Source organism: Clinocottus analis, unplaced genomic scaffold (assembly GCF_023055335.1).
Source record: "Clinocottus analis isolate CAN_PGR_092001 unplaced genomic scaffold, fCliAna1.0.p SCAF_17, whole genome shotgun sequence".
NCBI classification, from domain to species: domain Eukaryota; kingdom Metazoa; phylum Chordata; class Actinopteri; order Perciformes; family Cottidae; genus Clinocottus; species Clinocottus analis.
The window spans coordinates 5,226,098-5,248,044 of record NW_027175898.1 but is presented as its reverse complement, the minus strand read 5'-3'; the positions used below and the strand labels follow the sequence as shown (position 1 = coordinate 5,248,044).

General features: G+C 45.0%; 1 protein-coding gene across 1 annotated transcript in view; it reads right to left on the bottom strand.

Annotated features, from left to right (window-relative positions):
* The window catches only part of arid1b (AT-rich interactive domain 1B), a 160,880-nt gene that overhangs the window by 15,189 nt on the left and 123,744 nt on the right, over positions 1-21,947 (bottom strand). Inside the window, exons 6-10 of the mRNA XM_068580025.1 lie at positions 21,267-21,353; positions 17,934-18,113; positions 9,644-9,968; positions 1,687-1,823; positions 393-496 (exon numbers count right to left, since the gene is read on the bottom strand). Coding sequence (XP_068436126.1) covers positions 393-496; positions 1,687-1,823; positions 9,644-9,968; positions 17,934-18,113; positions 21,267-21,353 — 833 coding nt within the window. The remainder of the gene's footprint in view (positions 1-392; positions 497-1,686; positions 1,824-9,643; positions 9,969-17,933; positions 18,114-21,266; positions 21,354-21,947) is intronic.

Genomic DNA, 21,947 nt, shown 5'->3' with positions numbered 1-21,947 from the left:
CAAATAAATGAAGGTATATGTGTGTGTGTGTGTGTGTGTGTGTGTGTATATGCACTGTATTCCTGTGTTGTGTTTGAATGTTTGTATACTGCAGATGCCCAGCTCTCTCGTTCTCTCTGTCTCTCTGTGTTTTTGCAGCTGGGGCTGCCAAAACATCAGCAAGAAGAGACTGCTGGGGGCGAAAACAAAGCGAGGAAAACATTAGGAATGGTAAATGTTAAACAAATCATTAAATATGGCGAGAAAACAACAGAGAAATAGCCCACTGTGCTGAGGCAGCGTATGCTGATCAGATTTGGTTTGCTTCATTAGGGGTGTAAGATCAAAAAACATAACAAAAGAAATGAGAGGAAGAGAGGGAATTGCAAAGAGGAAAAAGGTCAAGGAGTCACCTTTGGTTTGTGAGGCTCGTTGGCCGGGCCACTGTCGTCTTTTACGTCCGTCTTCGATTTCCCATCCGGGCTCATCATCCCGTCTCCTGACAGTCCCATGGCTCCTTCACCAAGAATGAGGAAACATTAAAACATATAGCGAGAGACATCTGTAGGCAGGTATGCTTTGCCCTTTGGCCATAAATAGTATAAATATATAATATAATACCTGCTGGTTTGTCACCAGCAGGTATGCTTTCACCACAATGAAATGTCATGTTTTTGTATTAAAGTCCATTCAATATGATTCAACTTACTCCCTGAAATGAAAGGTGCCCTATTTGTGAGTCCTAAAGCTGATTGTTTGTATGTAGACATGTAAAGCCTGTGTTCTCAAGGGGCCTTTAAAGTCTGTCCAGCCATCCGTCTCCAAGAAAAGATTGCGAAAGAAAGTTAAAAAGTGTAAAAGAAACTGTTAAAAGTCTTCCCCTTAAGGACGCTGGAGACAGAGAGGGAGATAAGACTCCACTAAAGCGAGCCGGTGCGCTCTTGCAACCTTGCTGACTGCACATTCTTCGTGTGGGAGAAATCTTAGATGATCTCACATATTCAAAGTGGCACAGAGCAACAGAAAGGGAAAGAGATGCTGACTTGTTTCTGTTTTCAAAGACATTTGTGTACCTTCACAAGGTTTCTAATTGAAGAAGGGCCGAGGTCCTTAAAGACTGATTTTCAGAGCGCCAGCTGCATATTTCTTATTAGCAGAAAGAAGGGGTCCTTGAATACCAGGCTCCCCTCTTTATTTTTCCCTTGTGTGCGGCGGCACGGTGGGAAAACTAATGGCTTTTTACCGTGCCCAGGGGCAAACCAGATGAGTTTTGAGGAACCTTGGCGCTCTAATTCGTTTGAAGTTTTCCAAATGTCACGCATTCTGATAGTTGCGTTTAAATACAAGTTGCCTTTCATTTCAGTAGCTACAGTGCTCTCCGAGGTGCATTTAGCAACAATGCAGCCGGATGAAGCGCTGAAAGAAAAACGGATGCACCGCATTAATCTTTGCTCACTGGAGGGCCAGCGCTACAGAAGAAGTAAGAGCTCAGAAAGTAACTCTTGAATTCTTAGCCTTTTGCTATCTTTTGCTCCTTTTAGTCCTCCCTCTCTCTATCGGTCTCTGAATCAGTCCTGAGTTGCGTCTGCTGTACATTCAACATAAGAACCCAGGTTCGTCCTGAGTGGCTCAGTGTACAGTTGGATATTAACTTTAAGGTTAGCGATTTCTTGTTCAGCAGGTTCTTCAATTAGTCTGCAAGTATACCTGAAGGCGGCATGTTGTAGGCGGGACCTTGTGCGTTGCCCATGGCTGAATTGTTGTTTCCCGTTGGCTGGCTATTGGGGACAGTAGTAGCTATGGTGCTCGCCTGGTTGATGCCAGGGCCTTGATAGCTGCCCTGCCTACCACAGAAAAGAGGAGAGAGATGTTAGGAGGAGTGCAAGAGATGAATCCAGTTTAGATTCACAATGTAATGACAGGCTGTGGAGAGATAAGTGGGTCACACAGTGAAAGCTGCCGAAGAACAGAAGTCACAAAATTGTACAAAGATGATATTTGGCAGTCTGTCACTGCCATACTGATTTATTGTTGTAGTAAAAACTGAGCAGCATGTATATCTGAAAGTCATGAAAGCACAGTACACAACATATCCCTGATCAAACAAACCGCTCTTCCAAAAGGTTGAAGATGAGCACGCAGCATCAAAAAAGAAAATCTCACATCCTCTCTTTGCTCTTCTCCTCTACAAACCCTCCCTTCCCCCGTCTTCCCCTTCCCCCCCCTCTTCCCTCACTCCCACATGTCATAATTTAACTAATTAAGGTGTGCTTTTGGAGAGGATCATGTTATTTGTTGCCATGGTGACAGCAGAAGTCAATCCCGCTCAATCTCCCTCCCTGAGCCTCCCTTCCCTCTCCCCCTCTCTCAGGCGGCTCATCACATGGTGTTGCAAGTGACATCAGAGGGGCTTATCTGCAACCTGCTGAATGCTGGCCATCCGTGTGTGTGTGTGTGTGTGTGTGTGTGTGTGTGTGTGTGCGTGTGATTGAAGGCAACATCTATCATTGCATGCCAGGCAGGCCAAAGCCAGTGACATGGGGGCTGAAAGGGAACACCGTGTTTGGAACAATTTGGTCTATCTCCTGCTGTCTCAAGATTATCTCCTGGACAACCATATAAAAGAAGGATGGGAGGAAAGGGGGAGGCAGACCGAGAGAAGAAAAAACACATGTGAGCTGGAGAGAGACAGAGGCCTAAACGACAGAACACAGAAGAGAGGAAAGGTGGCAGACTGAACATGCAGGATGAAACAAAAAGAAAGGAAGACAGTAGAAGGAGAGGCGGGAAGGGCAGATAACTGAGGAAGTGAATGGTAGCAAAGGTGGATGTAAAGGAAGAAAGGATGAAAGGAAAGCAGGAAGGAAGGAAGACATCAGAGAGACCAAGTTGGGCAATGACTATTTGGCCCAAAATGCAACACCGCTTTATGTGGAAGTAAAGAAACATTTTATCCGGATTTATGTCAGTCAATTCCCTTCTAACTGGCATCTTTCTCTCTTTCACACACTCACAGAGACACATAGTGTAATACCTCATGTTGGAACCGATACACATAGCCTAAGAGGAGGGATTGGCTTGGTAAACCTCCCCATAATCTCATCTCACAGATGTAATTAGTCATAGAGCACGGCTGATGATACATATGTAATCCCTCTATGGGGGCCGAGGTGCACAGGGGAGCTCCATGGCAAAGAAACAAGCTCGCACCAAATCCACGCTTATCTGGCCCCATTTCCATAGAAATAGGGGGAAATATAGACTCCTTCGTTGCTGCCTACGTGTTACCTAAAAAGCTTTGTGTGAGTCAAGACACAGAAATAAATGTACCTTTTGATCGTTGCAACGTTCCCCGCGAGTCAAAATGCATGCTGCACGCACACTCCCACTAAAGAGAGCACTATAGAGTCAGAAAGGAAAAATAAGTTTGGAAATGCCCGAGAACCTCATCCATCCAAACTGTAAAAACGCCCCTCACCCAGCTTAAGCAATATAAGCAGAAGCTCTCATGTGAATGGTGAAATACCCAAAACAACAACAACAACAGTGGTTGGAGATTTTCAACTGTGGCACTCTCCCATTATGACTAATTCATGTCATAAAAAAGCCCATTAGAAAGCACTTGATGGAGGCATTGCACAGCGTTTAATCACACTTAATATATGCATGCGCCGCTATCGTAAGGGGGGAGGAAAGAAAAAAAGGCACAGCGCATTCATCTTGCTCTCAGGCACCTTTGTGTCGGGGAAAAAAAAAAAACCCATCCTGTTGCCGCAGAGAGAGAGAAAGAGAGTGAAGAAAGGAAGCGAGAGAGAGAGAGAGAGAGAGAAAAGAGGGGTGGATGTAGGGGGAGAGGAAGAAAAGAAGAAGGGAGTTGAAGGGAAAGAGAGAAGCAGGGAGGGAAATTAAGGCAAGAGGAAGCCTGAGTAGTGTGTGTATGTGTCCCTGGTGGACCGATGGGGGGCGTATCTTCAGCTCAGGGCCCCAGAGCTGGAGGTAATCGCTGTTCCATGAGACTGAGCCGAGGGAACACACACTCAAAGACACACGCACACACACTCACACACACACAGACACAGACACACACACACACACGCACACACAACCTCACACAGTACGAAACATGGAAACATCTATACTAACACCATCAGGCCAGTGCGCTCTCAGTTTGTTGTTTAGGAGTGGCCTGAGGAGGGAGACAGATAGAAACAGCAAACTCTCTCAGAGTTTTCAGCTTTTTTTTTCTTCCTCTTTCCAAAAGTTTGCGTGAGAGTCTCGACATCCCAATACTGGGAAGGTTTCAGAAAATTCTGCTTTGGGACTTGTTCGGCCTGTCCAGACACCATTGGGGCAGAAAGGCTCTCACCTCTCACAGTAGACATGCATTAATAGAAACAGACACAGTTGTTTTTTTACCACTTCAAAGTGACAACGGACATTGTTTTTCTATTAATTCTATCTAAATACTCTACCCTGGCTGTCCTTTACTCTCCCTCTAGTTTTCCCCTAATTCTAAACACACACACACACACACACACACACACACACACACACACACACACACACACACGCACACACACACAGAGCCATCGCTCTCTTTTTGCTATTCAGTCCACATGTGTGAAGGGCATCGGAGAAGGCCACTTTCACACCGTGGGCAGAGTGTGTGTGTGTGTGTGTGTGTGTGTGACAGTGTGTGTTTGAGCGTGTCCTTGTGTTCGTGCGCGGGGTGGGCGCTGTTGCCAAGGGGATGCCATGGTTACGAGGTGCCAGCCAACCAGCTGACGGTGTCTCTCTCGAAGTGGCAGCGCCTTTGTCCTTCATTCGTGGTGACAGGCCGCGCTGATGCCTCCCAGCGCTGCTAACTGGACGAGACAGCAGAAGCGCTGGGACTGCAGGAGTGTGTGATGGCTGAGCGTCCCTCCCTATCGATCCCTTGGCTTTGTGTGTGTGTGTGGGTTTGTGTAAGAGTGTGAAGAAGAAAGTGAGAGGAAAAAAAAGAAAAAACGAGCCAGAGAGAGGCTGCTGGATGGAAGGATGGAGTGGATCGGCTGGAGGCCATGAATTATATATGGACCCAATCTGTTCTCAGGGCAGCTTGGGCTCATAGCTCCTCCAAACTCCTGACTCAACTCACCACACACACACACACACACACACACACACACACACACACACACACACACACACACACACACACACACACAAACACGTGGGGGGGGGGTACAGAATAAAAAAATAAAAGGACAGCTTTTAACATATTAAATCCAGAGAAAAGCTACTCTTCCTTTCTCCCTCCCCTGCTTTCCAAACATCAAACAGCTCAGGATGGATGGAGGAGAAGCCATTTATTTTGTCCATCTAATGAAAGCAGAGCGCTGTGCAACACTGCCAAGACTGCGAGCGACAAAGCACCACAGGCAGCATCACTCGTTCTTGACATTCAAGCGCTGCTCTTATTTATTTAGCAAATTTACTTACTAAGGAGGTCAAAAATGAATTATTTGGCGAGGATTTGCCTTGGAGCACTCTCCTCTCCTCTCTTCTTCCCTCTTCCAACATTTTTCTCCCTTCAATTTCCCTTTGATTTACGCCTCTTTTTTTTTTCTCGAGCTTTGCTCTTCTCCTACTAAGTGCTTATTTTTTCGACAGAGCCTGTTCCTACAGCTCCAGGAACTTTTTGTGGAGTGTCGCCGGCAGCGCTGGAAAGTCATTTGGAAAGCCAATTCTGTCCTCAGAAGCTGCTGCCAAGGAAAGCTTATACCTTTTAATACTTTTAGTTCCCTTCTCTTCTCCCCCCCCACAAAAAAAAATCCCCAAACATCAATCCACAGCTTGTAAAAAAATGTTGTCCCGCACCTTTCTTCCAAGCAAACGTGTACCTCCTCCACACTGACAGGCTCGACACCGTCCGTGTTATTTGAAGATGACATGTCAGACTTTTTACGCTGCAATTCATCACACTGACTACTGGCAGCCTAGCACGCCCAAAGAGTCAACTTTTCATAAAACGGATGCCAATTTTCCTCAAATGTAATTCCAAGAAAGACCACCATCTATTTTTGAAATTAGGAAACAAGTAACTGCAACAGCAGAATACACCTAGATTACCAAAATTCGGATAAGCAAGATTTTCTGACAACAAAAAAAGACACATTTCACTCCTCAGGTTAACTTTTAGTGGATCAACAGGGTGCCCATAACTCTCTTGGCCGACACTGTTCCTCCTAAACCACTGATGCAGCTGATTAACCAATAATCCAGTCGGCCGGTGGAGGAAAAACTCAAGGGAAAAAAAACACTCGCCACACTTTATAAAGATTTAATCACGACTCACGCCTGCAGCCATGGGATAGCAGAAGTGGCCCTCCTCTGCTCATTTGGCATTCTTTTCACTCGGCGTAATGAAGCCGGAGTGTGTCTACTAGCGTGTGAGGGTGTGTGCGAGTCAGGGTTGGATGGAGATGGGGGATGAGAGGTGAAGATGTAGAGCGATTATTGGTGGGGACGTAATAAAGGGACGTGTTTAAGAAAATGAAGAAAAGAAGAGACCAGCCAATGACATCGCTGCTAACTAGCCCCTGATTTGGAAGGTCGGGAGCGGGCGGCTGTGGCGGTTCACTCCGGGTTGATGCTTCAAAGGGTGAAATGAGACATGTGCTACGACTAACAACTTGTTTCTCAGACAGAGAGGAACTAGGTCTGAATGTTTCAGAATGTTGCACTGCGATCTGGAGAGCAAACGGGGAACTGGAGCCTTTAACTGCAGGTTTTCGGAGGCCAATTTTCTCCTGATCTCCCTCAGATGTTCTAAAGTGGGATCTGAGGAAGAAAAACATAACAAGGCTGTGCTGGAGACAGCGGAGAAGAAAAAGCAAATTGGGAGGAAGAAAGACTGAGGGAGATAAAACAGTCTGGGTAGGATAACAGAGCTGCATGGAGACGGAGAGGGCGATACAGTCGGGAGAGTTGGTAAAAAGAGTGAAACAGGTGGGAGGAGAGAGAACAGATGCAGACGGGGATGGATGAAAGAGGTAGAATGAACGATAGCAGACAGGAACAACTCTGAGGGCAGCACAGAAACCGGAGTATTCTCCAAAAAATGCCCATATTAACAACCAGTTAGATTCTTTTGAGGTTTTAAATCAGTCAAAACTACTTCCTGCGAGGAAACTAATTCCTATTTGTAGGAAGAAGAATAAATAAATAACATTTTGAAAAAAGAAGATAGCAGCAAAATGACAAATGATTCAGATTTGTGATTCTGCTTTGAAAACAAATAGTCTCAACTAGTTGGCAGACTGTTTTTACACCAGGCAGCTACTTTATACAAGTATTTACTGTGTCTGAATGGTATTTCCTCAAGTGCTGTGCAGGTAATATTTGTTTTGAATAAACACGATGAGCACAAATTTGGATGCGAGCATGAGCATGCCTAGCAACAGAACCGAGAAGGAAAAGACAGATTTCCAAAGGAAACTCAAACTAAAAGCCGTCATTGCGCTGGACTTTTTGCTTCAAACATGACCTTTTGCAATGAAGTAAAAAAAAAAAAATTAAAAAAAGAACATTAACGACAGCATCGTGCCCAAAGATGAAGATAGCACACCGAACAAAGACAAGAAACCCAGGGATGTTTTCATAGTCGACTGTGAATAAAAATGGATCACTGAGAGGAGAAATACATGAAGACACAAACACTCTTTTCACACAGATATGTCAACACACAGCATAGAAGAGAGAGAGAGAGAGAGAGAGAGAGAGAGAGAGAGAGAGAGAGAGAGAGAGAGAGAGACCTCTCCTCCAGCAGCACCACACCTCTCTGGTGTCTGGGTGAACGTGAGGAGAGACTGACAGTCAGTCTGATTGGTCCCAGCAGTGGGGATCATGTCATGCCACTTCTTATTGACAGCCCAGCCATCCCTTAATGGCTGGGCCAGCATTTGCATTGCTGTGTGTGTGTGTGTGTGTGTGTGTGTGTGTGTGTGTGTGTGTGTGTGTGTGTGTGTGTGTGTGAAGAGCACTGCCCCCCCCCCCTGATGCACGCAATTAATCACACATACTGTCAGCCACACCACACAATGCCAACGCAGTGCTCACGACCATCTGAAGCTCAATGAGTGTGTCTGTGTGTGTCCATGCATCATATTGTCTGGGCTCACTTGTTGTTGCCGTGAGAGTGACTAAGACAGGCTGATGATGATAATGATGACTGCAGTGATGATGCTGAAGGTGATGATGGCAATTACAATGATAACAATGATGACTGCTCTTGTTTTGCTCTGAGAGGGAACGTGTGAGAAATATCACCATGAAAAATGTCCCTTCAGTTTAGACACACAAACACATGTAGACAGTACTTACTTTGAGGCCTACACACACACAGGTAATATGAGGGTGGTGGACCTACCGATAGTGCTGTGAATGTGAGGGTGGCAGGATGGGTGGATGGTGAGGTCTGAGTGGAGGGGAAGGTGGTGGACGGGTGGAGGCGGGTTGGGGTGTGGGCCAGTGGGTGGAGGTAGGTCGGGGCGGCTGCATCTGGGCCGGGGACTTCGCATATGGAGGCCGCCTGTGGATCGGAGTCAACGGACCCCCGACGACAAGAGAAACCTTCACTTGAAACGTCATCACTCGCTCACAGTCTCCAGTCGGCCTCACGCATCATCGCAAATGGCGACGAACATTGACAAATATGAATATGCCACCTCAGCCTGGAAAAGGCTGGCCAGACTGCTCCCGTGATGCATTGTTAGGCAAAACATGCATCGATTGGAGGAAGTGTATAAATCCACCCTTTCCTCTCAGAAGACGGCCATGTTTCCACAAGTTCCCCTGGCAGGGTTCAGCAAAAGTTTACTGCCCACACATTCCCACAACAGCCCCGGTCTCCAATGCTACCAACACTCATATATTCACAGCTCCAACCCTGAAGGAAAAATAATATCCCTTAACTCATATAGCCTACCATTATAGCATCAAAGTGCTTTGTATTTGTGATAAGGTGCTTGGTATCATCTCTCTCTCTGGTGTTTTCACAGTTAAACCTATGGTTTGCTTTTTCTTCTTTTATGTTTTGACAGTGCAGTATTCAACCCATACACTCTGCTCACAGACCAATATCTCTCCTTCTGCAACAAATGGCACTTGGTGTATAGTGCCAGCTATCAAAATGTCAGGCACTTTATGAGATGTGTGAAAATAGGGATAGCTCCGCAAATGGCTCATAGAAGCGTGGAGCCCCTGAGAACGACTCCTTTCACATCTGAAAAGACTGTTGAAAAAAAAATAAAAAAGGAAACTCTGTGACACAGAAACTCTCTGTGGTGCTTTTCAGCACACCTCCCCACAGATGACCCGAATGTGAGATAGAAGAGCTTGCTAGCAAAGCACTATTTCCAGGTGAAATAATAAAAGACTCAGTAGCACAAAGGAGTTTGGGCCATTTCTGTTTGAGTGGCGCCGTAATATAATATTTACACAATAATCTCCTTTGTCAAGATCTCTTAGGACAATTAAGGAGTAGCACCAATATATATATATATATATATATATATATATATATATATACACACACACACAAACATAGATGAAATGCAACACAAAGCGAAACAGAAACCCATGTATAGATTGACTGAGGGCTGAGTCCATGCTGTGCTCTCACCTGTTGTGTGTTGAGTTGGCAGATCCCGGCATGGCAGCTGCTGCTGCCTCCTGGGCCTTGCGGTTAGAATTACCCAAAGAAGGAGGGCCCATCCCGGGCCCAGCTGGCTGGGGCATGCCGGGGGAGCTGGGAGCCATGGGCGGGTACACCCTGTTTTGGCTGCCCGGGCCGTGGCTGCGACCTACAGGTATGGGCTGGCCGGGCCCCTGGCCGTGCATGGGGCTGCTTGCATTCATCCCCAGACTGTTGGTCATGCCGGGGCCGGGGCCACTGTAGCTGGTGCTGGCAGGCCCGCCGCCGTAGTTGGATGGCCGAGGATAGTTACCTGGAAGAAGACAACACGTGAATGAGTCTAAATTGATTACACAATGTCACTCAAAACGTAAAACATGACCGGTTGTCGCTTCAGACTTTCAACTTCTCACTTGAATTTGATAGATTGCTTACGAGAATGGCACAAAATGGCTGTTGTGAAATACTGTAGCCTCAGAATGGTGCTATGAATCACTTCATTTGAGGGAAATGGAGTTTATCAAGCGCTTGTCAGCTGTTACCATTATATATGCAACAGTGACACATACAGCAATTCCATCCCTCAAGAAAATAATCTCGTGACAGACGAGAAATATAAGAGCAAAACGAAATTCTGATTCATAACCCCTTTAACCTCCCGAGGAGACCGTAAAAACTATATGGTGTGGGCTGCGCCGACATTTTTCACAGCTGCAGGTTGCTGGATGGCCATGGGAACAATTGTCAATCTTAAGGCTGACTTTGTGAAACACTCGAAAGGAGCTCTAATCTGCAGTAAATGCTTTCTTGCTGCCCTGGAGTGCCACACGACCGTGATGCCAGAAGCTTTCCTAAGGCACACTTAAACCCCTCCATTTTGGCTCTAAGAGCAAAGCTCGCCTCCAACACCAGCTGTAATAAGAGCTGAGAGAGAGAGAGAGAGAGCGAGAGAGACCGAGAGAGACAGAGAGAGAGAGAGTCACAATGCTGTCACCGACAACATGTACATACATTTAGACCCACTAAACCATTTACTGTACATGTAAGTACAGTCCACCCCAATACAGAGCACATCACATTGTACTCCCTCTGCAGGCACTGCTGGGCCTTTTGACTGATATCCCCTCCCTGGGACAAATCCCCCGCAAGATAGAAAGGAAAATGTGGCATCCTCTATTGTGGAGGGGGCTATTTATTTTGATTTGATTAAGGGTGCTTTAGTTGGGCCTCACTGCTTAATCCTCTGTGAATATGTCTGGAAAAGGGGATCAAGTCCCTTTAAAACCTGAAGGCTTTTCTGCACACTCAGACGAGGGAAAGTTGAATGACAATATTCCACAAGAGTGGGGGAAAAAAAAAAGAAAACCTCTACGAAAATGGAAATGGCTTCTCAGTGTCCTCGAGCTGCTTCAGTGAAGACACTTTCCACATGACATAAGCCTGCAAGTCCAACAGAGGGAGAGAGCGAGAGGGAGCAGCAGAGGGTGGGGGAAACAGAAGTTAGCGGGAAAAAGCGCCTGCACCCCCCCCCAAGCCCCGAGATAGGATTTATATTGAATCAAAATAAAAGTCTTTCCCATAAAAGTCAGCAGCTTCGGTTGAATTTGTCCAGAAATTGTGATGAAATCTACTGTGGGAGATGGGAAAAGAAGAGGAGGATTATTTCTGGGCAGGCTTTGGTGAGTCGGTGAGCTGAGTACGGCTGACACCTGTCAAGGGTTTTGGGGCTATAATAGGGAAGCGTTCAGGAAGAAAGGATGTCTGCTAACGAACACAGGAGGATACGTATGGTGCACAGTACATGTGTGTGTACGTGTGTGTGTGTGTGTCTGTCCATCTGTGTGAACGCATATATAATACTTCTGAGACCTTGCAACCACTGAAAGACACATTTCCATGTTCCTTCCACTCACAAGCGACTGCCTACAACGCTGTGGAAAAAAATCCTGGGAACGGTGTCCTGCAGCTTCCTTCCTCTCGGTTTGCTGCAGATGAACAAGGCCGCAGTTAGCGACCTCTCTCAGCCCATTTTGGACAGCTGTTGAGCCCCATGTCATGGCTGCCTGCCATGCATTCTCAATAGCCTGGGCGGACACTGTGGTTTTTGGCCCTCGTGGCAGAGTGAGGCTTCAGCACACCTCCCGGGGAGTTGTTTATAACAAGAAGTCCCATTTGGACGATCTGCATTCTTTTCCCCAATTTGGCAGACGAGCTAAAAGCCCCAAAGATGGGAGTTACTGGAAGTTTCCATGAGGCTGAATTCAACTTTACTGAGAGGGGTGAGAGATGCCAAACCAAATCTAACTGAAGAGGTTTGTGTGCTACACGGAGAACTTATCAGTCGTGATGTACTACCGTTCCAAGTGTTCTAGTTGTGGGCTATGTTTGACTCGGCTGACAAAGAGAAGACAGAGTGGCTGTGGGACTGGGTTAACGCTAAGCTTTCCTGTGAGAGTCTTGCTCCGTCCTGACAAAAATGATTCACTTCCTGAAGGATTGGTGCTACGCCAAAGTGCTTCTTCAAGGACAGATAGTGTACTAACCCACTTTTTGAAATGAGCGAGAGCACAACCCTGAGATTCTAGGTGTTTTCAAACGAGTAATTTATGCTTTCTAAGGTGCCGTTCAGATTTCATCAGATGAGAAAGTCGGATCATTGCGGAGGCAAATGACAAAATACAGATAGCACAGAATGCATTTATCACGCCTACATGACAGTCACAACAAATATAATGTAACATAATTTGACAAAATCTGTATTATTATTGTAAACTTACTCCATGACTAAATTGAGGATGGGCTCTTATGGTCTTACATTCATAGAACTGAAAATATGTATTCGGTGCATTTCACAAATTATCTCTGCAGTAAAAGCCAATATGGAAGTCATGAGAGTTTTGTATAGAAACAGATCATCGCAGGTTTCTGCAGGGCGAGAGAGAGGCGAGAGTATAAGATCAGTGTTTTAATGTCCCTCCTATCTTTGAACAAACGTGTGTGTCTTTTCTTAGCCATAACACTGGCTTCATATAAGCTATTCTGAGTTGTGAGCAGTTGGTGGCTTCTTTAAGCAAACTCTAACTTTAAAAAAACAACACAATCTAAGTGCTCAGAGATCCCACTTCCTGTTGCTCAATCAGGCCAGGAGAAAGACATTTTGTCATCTACTTCACCTCCTTTTCATACTGGGTACCAATCACGGAGAAAAAGAGGACAAGGAGGACATAATTTATTTTTTGTCCCTTCTCGTGTCCTTGTGGCTCGGTCTCGGTTTCCTGCCTGCTTCTCGAGCACTTGGTGCCTTTGGGGAGTCTTGGTGGTATTTATAGCATGATGGAGGGGAGGAGAAAGAGCGCTCATGGTGCTTCGTTCACAATTACATGGAAATTCCCGGCACAGTCACGCCTTCGGTGGACGCTATATCCTGCGCCTAGTTTAATCCCTGCAGTCCTGCGGGAGAGCTGGACTGTGACCAAGCAGATTACCGTCGACTGCTTCCTCAGCAGACTGGACCGTCCAATGCTAACAGCCGAGGCAGTCATTCTCCCGGCTGCGGCGGAGTAAGGTATGATGGTGCACCAACGGGCCTCCGGATCTGTGAACTCCATCAATAAGGAGTGAAACGCAGATTACATGGCTGCACGCTTGAGCTGCCAAGGACAGCAGCGGGTCAGGCTGTCCGTGTCCACATGTGGATGAACACAAATAAAGGAAATGAATAACAGCATTTTTTCCACTTTCGGTTGGGGGAAGAAATGCAGCGTGTTGACAAGAATAAGACGGCCTGGTCCTCATTTCGTTCCATCTTACTCAGTATGGTTGCTATGATGTGCCGTCTCCTCTATTTTCCCCTTTGATGCAAATTAAAGTGTCATTCAGTATAATTCAGGATCTTTTTTTTTTTTCTTTTCTTTTTTTTTTTTACTGTTTCTTGTGTAGTTTAATCTGTTTTAAAAGCTATCTTGAAATGAGCCGGATCAGTTCACAGCTATTGATAATGTCATTGCAGACCATTACCAGAGAAAAACAAACATCAGATTTCTTCCCTTTGAGACTCTGTGTTAGACTGCAGTACACATGCATGACTTGCTGGGATGGATAGTTCTGTTGCCTAAGGCTCCCACGTCCTCTTCCAGCCACCTCAGCACCTTCCCCGGCAGGGCGTCTGAGCCTAAGCAGGGACGGGGTGCGCCTTGGGGCTGCCGAGCTCCACACACTGTCAATTTCCTCCGAAAAACTCCGCTCCCTCCCCAAGGCGCTGGCTTTTTTGGCTGAATTACACTGCCGCTCCAGGAAGGCACTAAGGCTTAAAAGTGCTGTCTGAGGCATGGTCATTACCAGCGAGTGCTTAACCCCTCGAGGTTGGTGGGAGAGAGAGAGCAGAGCTGAGACAAACTCCAAATCTCTCTCCTGTAATGGCCTGATATCCTCCTCCCCCGTCTGTGTGTGTGTCCACTGTTGTCAACATGCCGGCTCTGAACCATGTCCAAGTGCGTCTTGAAAACAGCTGTTGGAGTTATTTGAGTCCTGAGAAGCCTGATGTCTCCACACAGTACGAGATCAGTTTAACTTTGGATAAAGGGGGCTTTCTAACGACAGCCATGAACATAAAGAGGCATAAATATATTTTGAGAAAATATTGGCCAGTCACTTTAAGAGCTCGCAATTAGACCGCGCGAAAAGAAAACAGCAAAGGAAGGGAAAGCTACGGCGGGGTTTGACTGCGCATCAATCTGGGAGAAAACCTTTGGTTACAGTAGAAGCAGCCTTGTGTAATCAAAGATCTCTGGAAAATAGTACTAAATATTTTAGTATTGTTTGTAGAAGGGCCATATCCTCCTGCAGACTCATGCATCACTGTAACCGTATGCTGGAAGGGCTTACGTAGTCGATTACACAAGCTGTACTGCAGTCATTAGCCCCGGATAAAAGAGCAGTGCTGCAGCCTTCACTTACACAACACCAAACATGCTCTTTGGTGAGCGACAAACTGTTAGTGCTGGTGTGTGTTTGGTAAACAAGATTACCGAAAATGTTGTGTCACACACCACACAAACGACGAAAGAGTTGGGTTCTCCAAACGTAGCGTTAGCCAAGAAAAACAGCAGCGCAGAGTTAAAAAAAAACTTGGAGTGCGTTTCTGTGTTGGCTAATGGCTAATTTGTTAGTGCGCTTAGTGGAGGGAAGGGAAGCAGATGGAGCTGTCGTTAAGAACAATAACCAGCAGCTGTCTGCCTTGTTCAACCTAAACAGGCCCTCGACGATGTCCACATTTTCATATTTTCCAGTATCGAAGGTGTTGGGAGTCACTCTTTCATATTTTGGATTGATAAGTGTCTCTTTGTGTAGCACAGATTTCTGTATGAGGAAGTCAAAAGGATGGAAATATGAAGAAAATCCTCCCGTTAGCGTTTTTACATGAAGTTATGGTCGTGTTCAGACAGGCAATAAGACTGCATCAAAAAACAAGGATACGCGGTCAGAGAGAACGGTTGGATGGAGGTAGCAAGCGGAGATACAAATGAAGCCACTCAAGAAGTGCCACATTTGCGGTACTTGCTGCGCTGCTGTCTGAAATAATCCGAGAGTACTAATACAGGACGGATGCAGGTCAGTTGCAAGTGTATTAAATTTGAATGAGAGTACACATACATCAGTATGTATATACCGTGTGTGTGATGAGAAGAGAGCGAGCCTGAGCTGTTCTTTCCGTTTCTGATGGGAACATCTCTCCTGTCATCCGAGTGAGATTTCACGCTCATCTGCCTCCAGAGCCTCTTCGGGCTAGTCCGCCTCGCTGTCGCTCTCTGCTTACTTTATTTCTCTTTTTTTCTGTCTGCTTACTGGGCTGTCAGCCCAGCCAAAGTCACATTAAGAGATAAGAGTGGGTGGAGAAGGGAGACCAAATACCAAATGCATTAGGGCTATTAATCAACATTAACAAATGAGAGGGAGAGGACGCAACTTTGGGAAAACAGACGCACGGATGGGCACATTTATCAAGGTGACACATTAAAACACACATTTACCAAAAAAATACCATAATGTTTCGTCTGGTGTGTCGCCAAAGGCGGAAAACGAAGTACAACAGCAGATGTCAACGATTGCTGGATTGCCAGGAGTCGTTCGTTGGTGGAAACAAGTGAGCGGAGAATGCTTGATTACAGAGAGCGAATCCAAAGTTTTCTCCCCAGATTTTTTGGAATCTGTTTATTTAAAAAAGAAAGAAATCTTGGATTAATGGTTGATGTGACTGATTTACCAAATGTTTCATCAAACAGGCCGGCAGTATGTACTGTAGTACACTGAACTGAATATTACAAGGATTATTCAGGAACGGAGGTAACAATCTAGAACAACTGCAGCAAATTAGCAAAGTAAGAGTTTATTATATTACTTTAAAACGCATGAAATTCTTCTTCTTTTTTTAGATGTATTTACATTACTCTAAAATAAGCCGTTTTGAATTATAAGTACTTTTACTGTTGGCACTTTTAAGTATATTTAATTTTAAATAAAAGCCTGAATGCGTCTTCCACCACTGTACATCATCATCATCATCATCATGGGATAAACCTAACGACGTGTCATTCTCAAGCGACCTCATGAGATTATCATCAGGAGGGCCAAGAGGTCCGTCCAGAGTTCAAGTGTCTCATGAATATTCTGAGAGTCACACCCTCAGAAAGCTGGGTTTTTAATGCCGCAGAGAGACCCGCCGCACAAGACGAGTGAAAACTGTGTGTGTGTGTGTATGGGAGTTGTAGACAGAGACAGATAGACTTAAGGACAGAAATGTAGGATGGATGTGTCTTTCAAAATTAGTCTTTTTGTATTCCTTTTTAGCAAACCCTCTTTGAAACCGATGACACTGATGTCAAGGCCCAATGTGGCTGTGAAATGGGGGACAAGAGTCATCAAAAAAGACAAATGTGGCTTTCCCATTTGAGGTCAAACTCCTTCTGAATGAAAGACGCACGCGGTATTCATCACTCCAATAAGACGAGTCAAAAAGCAGAAGCTGTTCCGCAAAAGTGATGTCAGGTAAAAGTCAACAGAGTCGGTCACCACGGGGCCCGTTTTTTGTTTTTCATGATTAATTATTCATCGTTAAGTTTGAAAGGAGTCATAGCTTGTACAAAATCCAATTCTATATTTTTTAGTTTTGAATAGGCTTTCAATGAACCAGGCTCCAAGGACTCAATTTATTATTGGAGCCCCGATATAATGCCAGTACCTCTACTTAATGGGATACAATGATATTTGGGGGGAGACAGACTTCCTGATCATACTACAAATTATAAGACTCCTTGATCTGACATCAATAGATTGGCTCAGGTGCTCTGAGTTAAGACTTTAGTAAACACAAAATGGAGCTAAATCTGGCACTTTTTTGAAGATGAGAAAAGAGAAATCATGACAGAAAAACAATTTCAAACATGTGTTAACTTTGTTAACAACATTGGTGTATATGTGTGATTAATAAATAGTTTAAAGATGGGGATAAATGTGTACTTTTCTCATCTGAATGATCCAAAAATGAATGTGTTGTTTCAAATAAAAAATCTCCCATGTTAGTATTAATAATAATACTGCACGAGTATGGTCACACATGCATTTAAATTAGAAAAATTAAGATAATAAAATCAAGTAATTTCAACGGATTCTCAGAAATTAGTGAATTTCCTAACAGTAAAAGTAAATCTACTTACATTTTTGTACCTATACCTTGATGAACGCGCAAATTTGCACCATTAAACAATACCAAGGCAACTTGGCAGTGCTGACCTTTGAGGGAGTCCAAGATGGAGGTGTGTGTAGCTTGTTAGCTGTTTATTTAACCCTCCTCTGTGGAGTATAAACTGCTCCACAAATGAGGTCTAGTATGCAGACAGTTATGAGACAGGAGTCAAAATAGCAAATATGTATTTTGAATGAACTGCAAACTCATCATCTTGTAAGCAACCAGCAAGATTGCGAAGTGACAGCGAGCAGCGAGCAAACTCGTGACCTCAGAGAGATTCTTTTCCCCCTCGATAGCACGTTTCACACTGGTAGCGATCCATGTTAGCGATTAGCTCGTCGGCTAAAGTAGTTCACTAACTGGTCACTACGCTCATTCAAACGCTCAATAGGTCACGCTGAAGGCCAGAGCCTTTAATATGAGTTTGAGTTTATGGATAATCAGAACGCCAATCTTCCAGAAAACGTCTGAGGGAAAATTGCACCAATAATAACAAGTTTGTTGTAATATCAATTTAGGCAAACAAGCTCCAACCTTGGTGTCCATACTGGGATCCTTGAGGTCCGTAAGGGCCTGTAGTGCCACTCTGGGAGTAGGGTCCCACCACAGAATACAATGGGCCCCCAGGTGAGGGGTGTGGGGACATAGGAGGTCCGGACTGAGGAGAGGCAAACTGAGAGCTACCCTGGTTTCTCTGCATGTTGGACATGAACCCTGAAACACATGAACAGACCAACAAAAAGAACGTCAACACTTTGCTGATAAAATGCTCAAAACCCAAAGAGTGGAGTGAACGTACCCGCTCAGCGAAATCAAATGTTGACTGAGGGATTGAGCAAGGGTGGGTGTAATTGTTCTCTAACTCAACAAACCGGGACATCCATTCAATTTCCTCGTGTAAAGAGACCCTACCTTTTCTAATCTTTTACCTTGGCCGTGGCTCCTGTTACTCGTAGATACACATCAGTGAGTAACACAGCATGGTGCAGAGACAAAACATGCACAAAAAGGACAGGCTGACATGGAAGAGGAACCCTGAGCACAAATAAACACACACACACACAGAATATTGAGTGAACTTTTTCAGTGGTGAAAGCACAGGTCAAGTGTATCCCTGGCTTTAAAGATGCACGTATGTCTGCAAAAGCTGAGGCCACGTATGTCTGTGTGCGGGCGTAGAAAAGAAAAGAAAAGAAAAAAAGGGCCAATTGTGTGTGAATTCTCTCCACAGAATAAGATGGTGATCTGACCACGGCTACTATGTTATTCTAAGCCGTTCTGTCAATAGATGTGTCAAAGCCTCTCAGGCCCAAACTCGCCTCCACCATTCAAATTGACATTTGGAGCGATCCTCGCCTGGGCTTCGCTCTTTCAAGCGGACCCTTTGGTTTTTAAAAACCCACAGAAAGGTCTTCAAATCCACAACGAATGGGGAAAGGTTACTGGACGGCCATTGAGGGAAAAACATGAGGGTGTGTGGGCATGTGTTTGTGTGAGGGAGGGGATTCAGTTTTAATGATTAGGTGGAAATGGATTGGGTCTGCTCGACTGTAAACTTTGATAGCTATCCGCTTTGTTGAATGAGCGTGCACAGACCGACTCTTTAGTGAGTTTGGGGTTTAGGGAAACGACAGAGTTGGAAAGTGCAAGCTGACACTTGTATAATTCCTTGTTTCTGCTCAGAGAGCGAGTGAAAACTGTGAGGAGGAAGATAAAGGTTTAAAAATGCTATGTGCGTTTTCACTATATGCCTGTGTGCACATACATGTGTGTACTTATTTGTGTTTCTGAGTGTGCGGGGGGGAGATAACGGAGAAAGAGAGCAATAAATGCTCTATGTCTGTGTGTGTGAGTGTCTGTGTGCAGTAGAGAGACGGAGGCCAAGACAGAGAGCGAGAGAGAGAGAGAGAGAGAGAGAGAGAGAGAGAGAGAGAGAGAGAGAGAGAGAGAGAGAGAGAGAGAGAGAAGGAAAGTGAGAGAGGCAGTGAGAGAGAAAGTGAGAGTGGGAGGGAAAGACAGAGCAACGGAGGGAAAGAGCGATTGGGGCCTGAAAGTGCTTAGACTGCGAGTGCTGGGTTTAAGGAGCGAGGACATTATTGTAATGTTTTGCTTCCATTAGGGTAAGGGGATTCTGGAGAGGAGGAGAAAAAAATTACAGTGTGTAATATCGCACTTTAAATTGCCTGGAAAATGGATGGGGAGAGGAACATTGTGCAGACAGTGCTAAAAGCAAATAACACATTCAAGGATTTCTCTCTCTCTCTCTGCTTCGTTCCCTCTCTACACACACATGAACACACACACACACACACACACACACACACACACACACGTAAACCTTCCTCTCTTTCTGGCAAAGCGAATGAAGCTCTCAGCCGGACAACAACAACAGGCAGCCAGCGAAGCACGCGAGAGACAGTGGGGGGAAAAAAGGGACATTCAGCGGATTTATGGAAATGAAGAGTGGAGAGATGCTCTTAGGGAGGCAGGCACTTGAGCAAAGTGGGGCGTGTGTTGGGGGGCGGGGGCTGGGTGGGTAATCCTTGATAGGAAAACAGCAAAAACAACTACGGGCCCTGTTAACCGGCGCAGTGTTTTTCTAGACTGGGCTGGGGAGGGCTCTTGGTTTACAGGCATTAGAGAGCAGCATTAAATCTCTGGTTGGGAAATAACCTTTTATAGTGCTTCACTCTCTCTCTCTGTCTTCATCCATCCACTCACTCTGTGTCAACTTCTCTTGGGTGGGTGATAGAGAAGGAGCATGCATCACAGTCGTTCTATTAAGGTTACATCCCAGACTTTCACATTTTTATTGCAATGTTGTGTGGATGCAATTTTTTTTTTATTTTTTTAAAACAAGCAATTCTGTTGTTTTTGGTAATACTCGAGAAGTGGCCATAATTGCTGGAAACAATTTCCCATTTGGCAGGCGCATGCGGCTTGTGGGTTAGCAATCATTTTACAAGCCTCTGGCAACAAGGTGTGGGCAAAATTGAAGTGGCTTTATCAAAAGAACACACACTCTGACTTGAACTCAGTCAAGGATAAGTTGATGTAAGTGTTTATGGGTACATATTTACCAAACCATGGGTTTCCCGCGGCCTATGCAGGAAAAATGAGGCATGATGGTAAAACCTTGTGTCCGTGTGTGTGTGTTTGTGTGAGAGCACCTGCTCAGCTGCCTCAACTACAACAACTGTTGTCAAACTGTTTAAAAAGTTCGTTTCAGTCACATGCTGGCAAAAAAAAAAGTTTGTTTCAGAAAAATGCAGAGAAATATGAAAGGCACAAAGCGAGCGGTACGCTTGCAGAAGGAACGCACTTTGGAAAAGCAGAAGAAAGAAGAACAAAGTCCTGCGTTGGGCCGAACTCGCCATAGTCTTTGTTTACATAAATCTGCTAACATCTTGGGCTCCACGTCCTTTTGCTCGCTCAGAAAAGGTTTCATTATAACCCTTGTTGGTGCTATTCTCTGAGCTTCGCTAACTGTTTTTCCTTTCTTATGATCCTCCATTTTATGCCCCCCACTAGTGTGGAATGTAAAAGAAAAACAAACGACATGAAAGACACGTTTGACTTACACGGACTCTTTTAATGTGAGTATGATGTACAAACTGGATTCCTTATGGAAACCGTTTCTGTTGCACACATACACAGACTTCAATGTATGCATTTGGTCTTCTGTGTGGGCTAGCCGCCCTGTTTCACTAAAATAAAACTCATGTCATGAACACACATGAACGTCCTCACACAGCCTTCCCCAGTGCAAACATTACCTCTGTAAACTCCATGTATACTTTAAACTGTCAAAACTGATGATTTGCTACTAATCTTAAACCAGACAAACACACATATACACACACATACCTTTCTCCTGAGCCATAGGTGAGCGGGTGATTGGCGGGTGGGATCCTTCTGGTCCATTCCCAGAGATCTGTGGGGCCATTGCAGAACCTGAAGAACAACATGAAGTCAAGACATGAAGGTCCAGATCTCCACTTGGTGCTGCACTGGCTTGACACATTTCAGAGTTAGAAATGTTCAACAGGCTGTAACAAAAGCTGTCACATTAAAAGAAAATGTTTTTTGCATGAATCACATTCACTTCTTTGCATGAAAGCGAGGACAATAGAAACAAATTGATTTACATTTCTTTATTTGCGTTCCCGCTCGGGATTTGAAAGAAACTGCAGGAACTGCTGTAACAATAGAGCACGAGAACGACCACTTTTGTCTTTCTTTCTGCATTTCTGTGATGACACAGAAGTAACCTGGTTCAAATTTTTTAAAAGAAATCTGTAATTTGACAGTCAAAAGAAACACAATGACTGAGGCGACCCTGGATGTGTTTCTTTAGCTTCGAAGCAACATTGTTAGACCGTTCAATGCCACATTTCAAGACACACCAAGAGCCCAGCGCAATCACTATACATGAAGATGTTTGTGATTCAGTATTAGCTAAATGACAAATGCACTTCCAGAGGACATATCAAGCCATTGGACCCTGTGCCACGTCCTTGTGTAAGCATTAAAACCAGAGCGATCCCC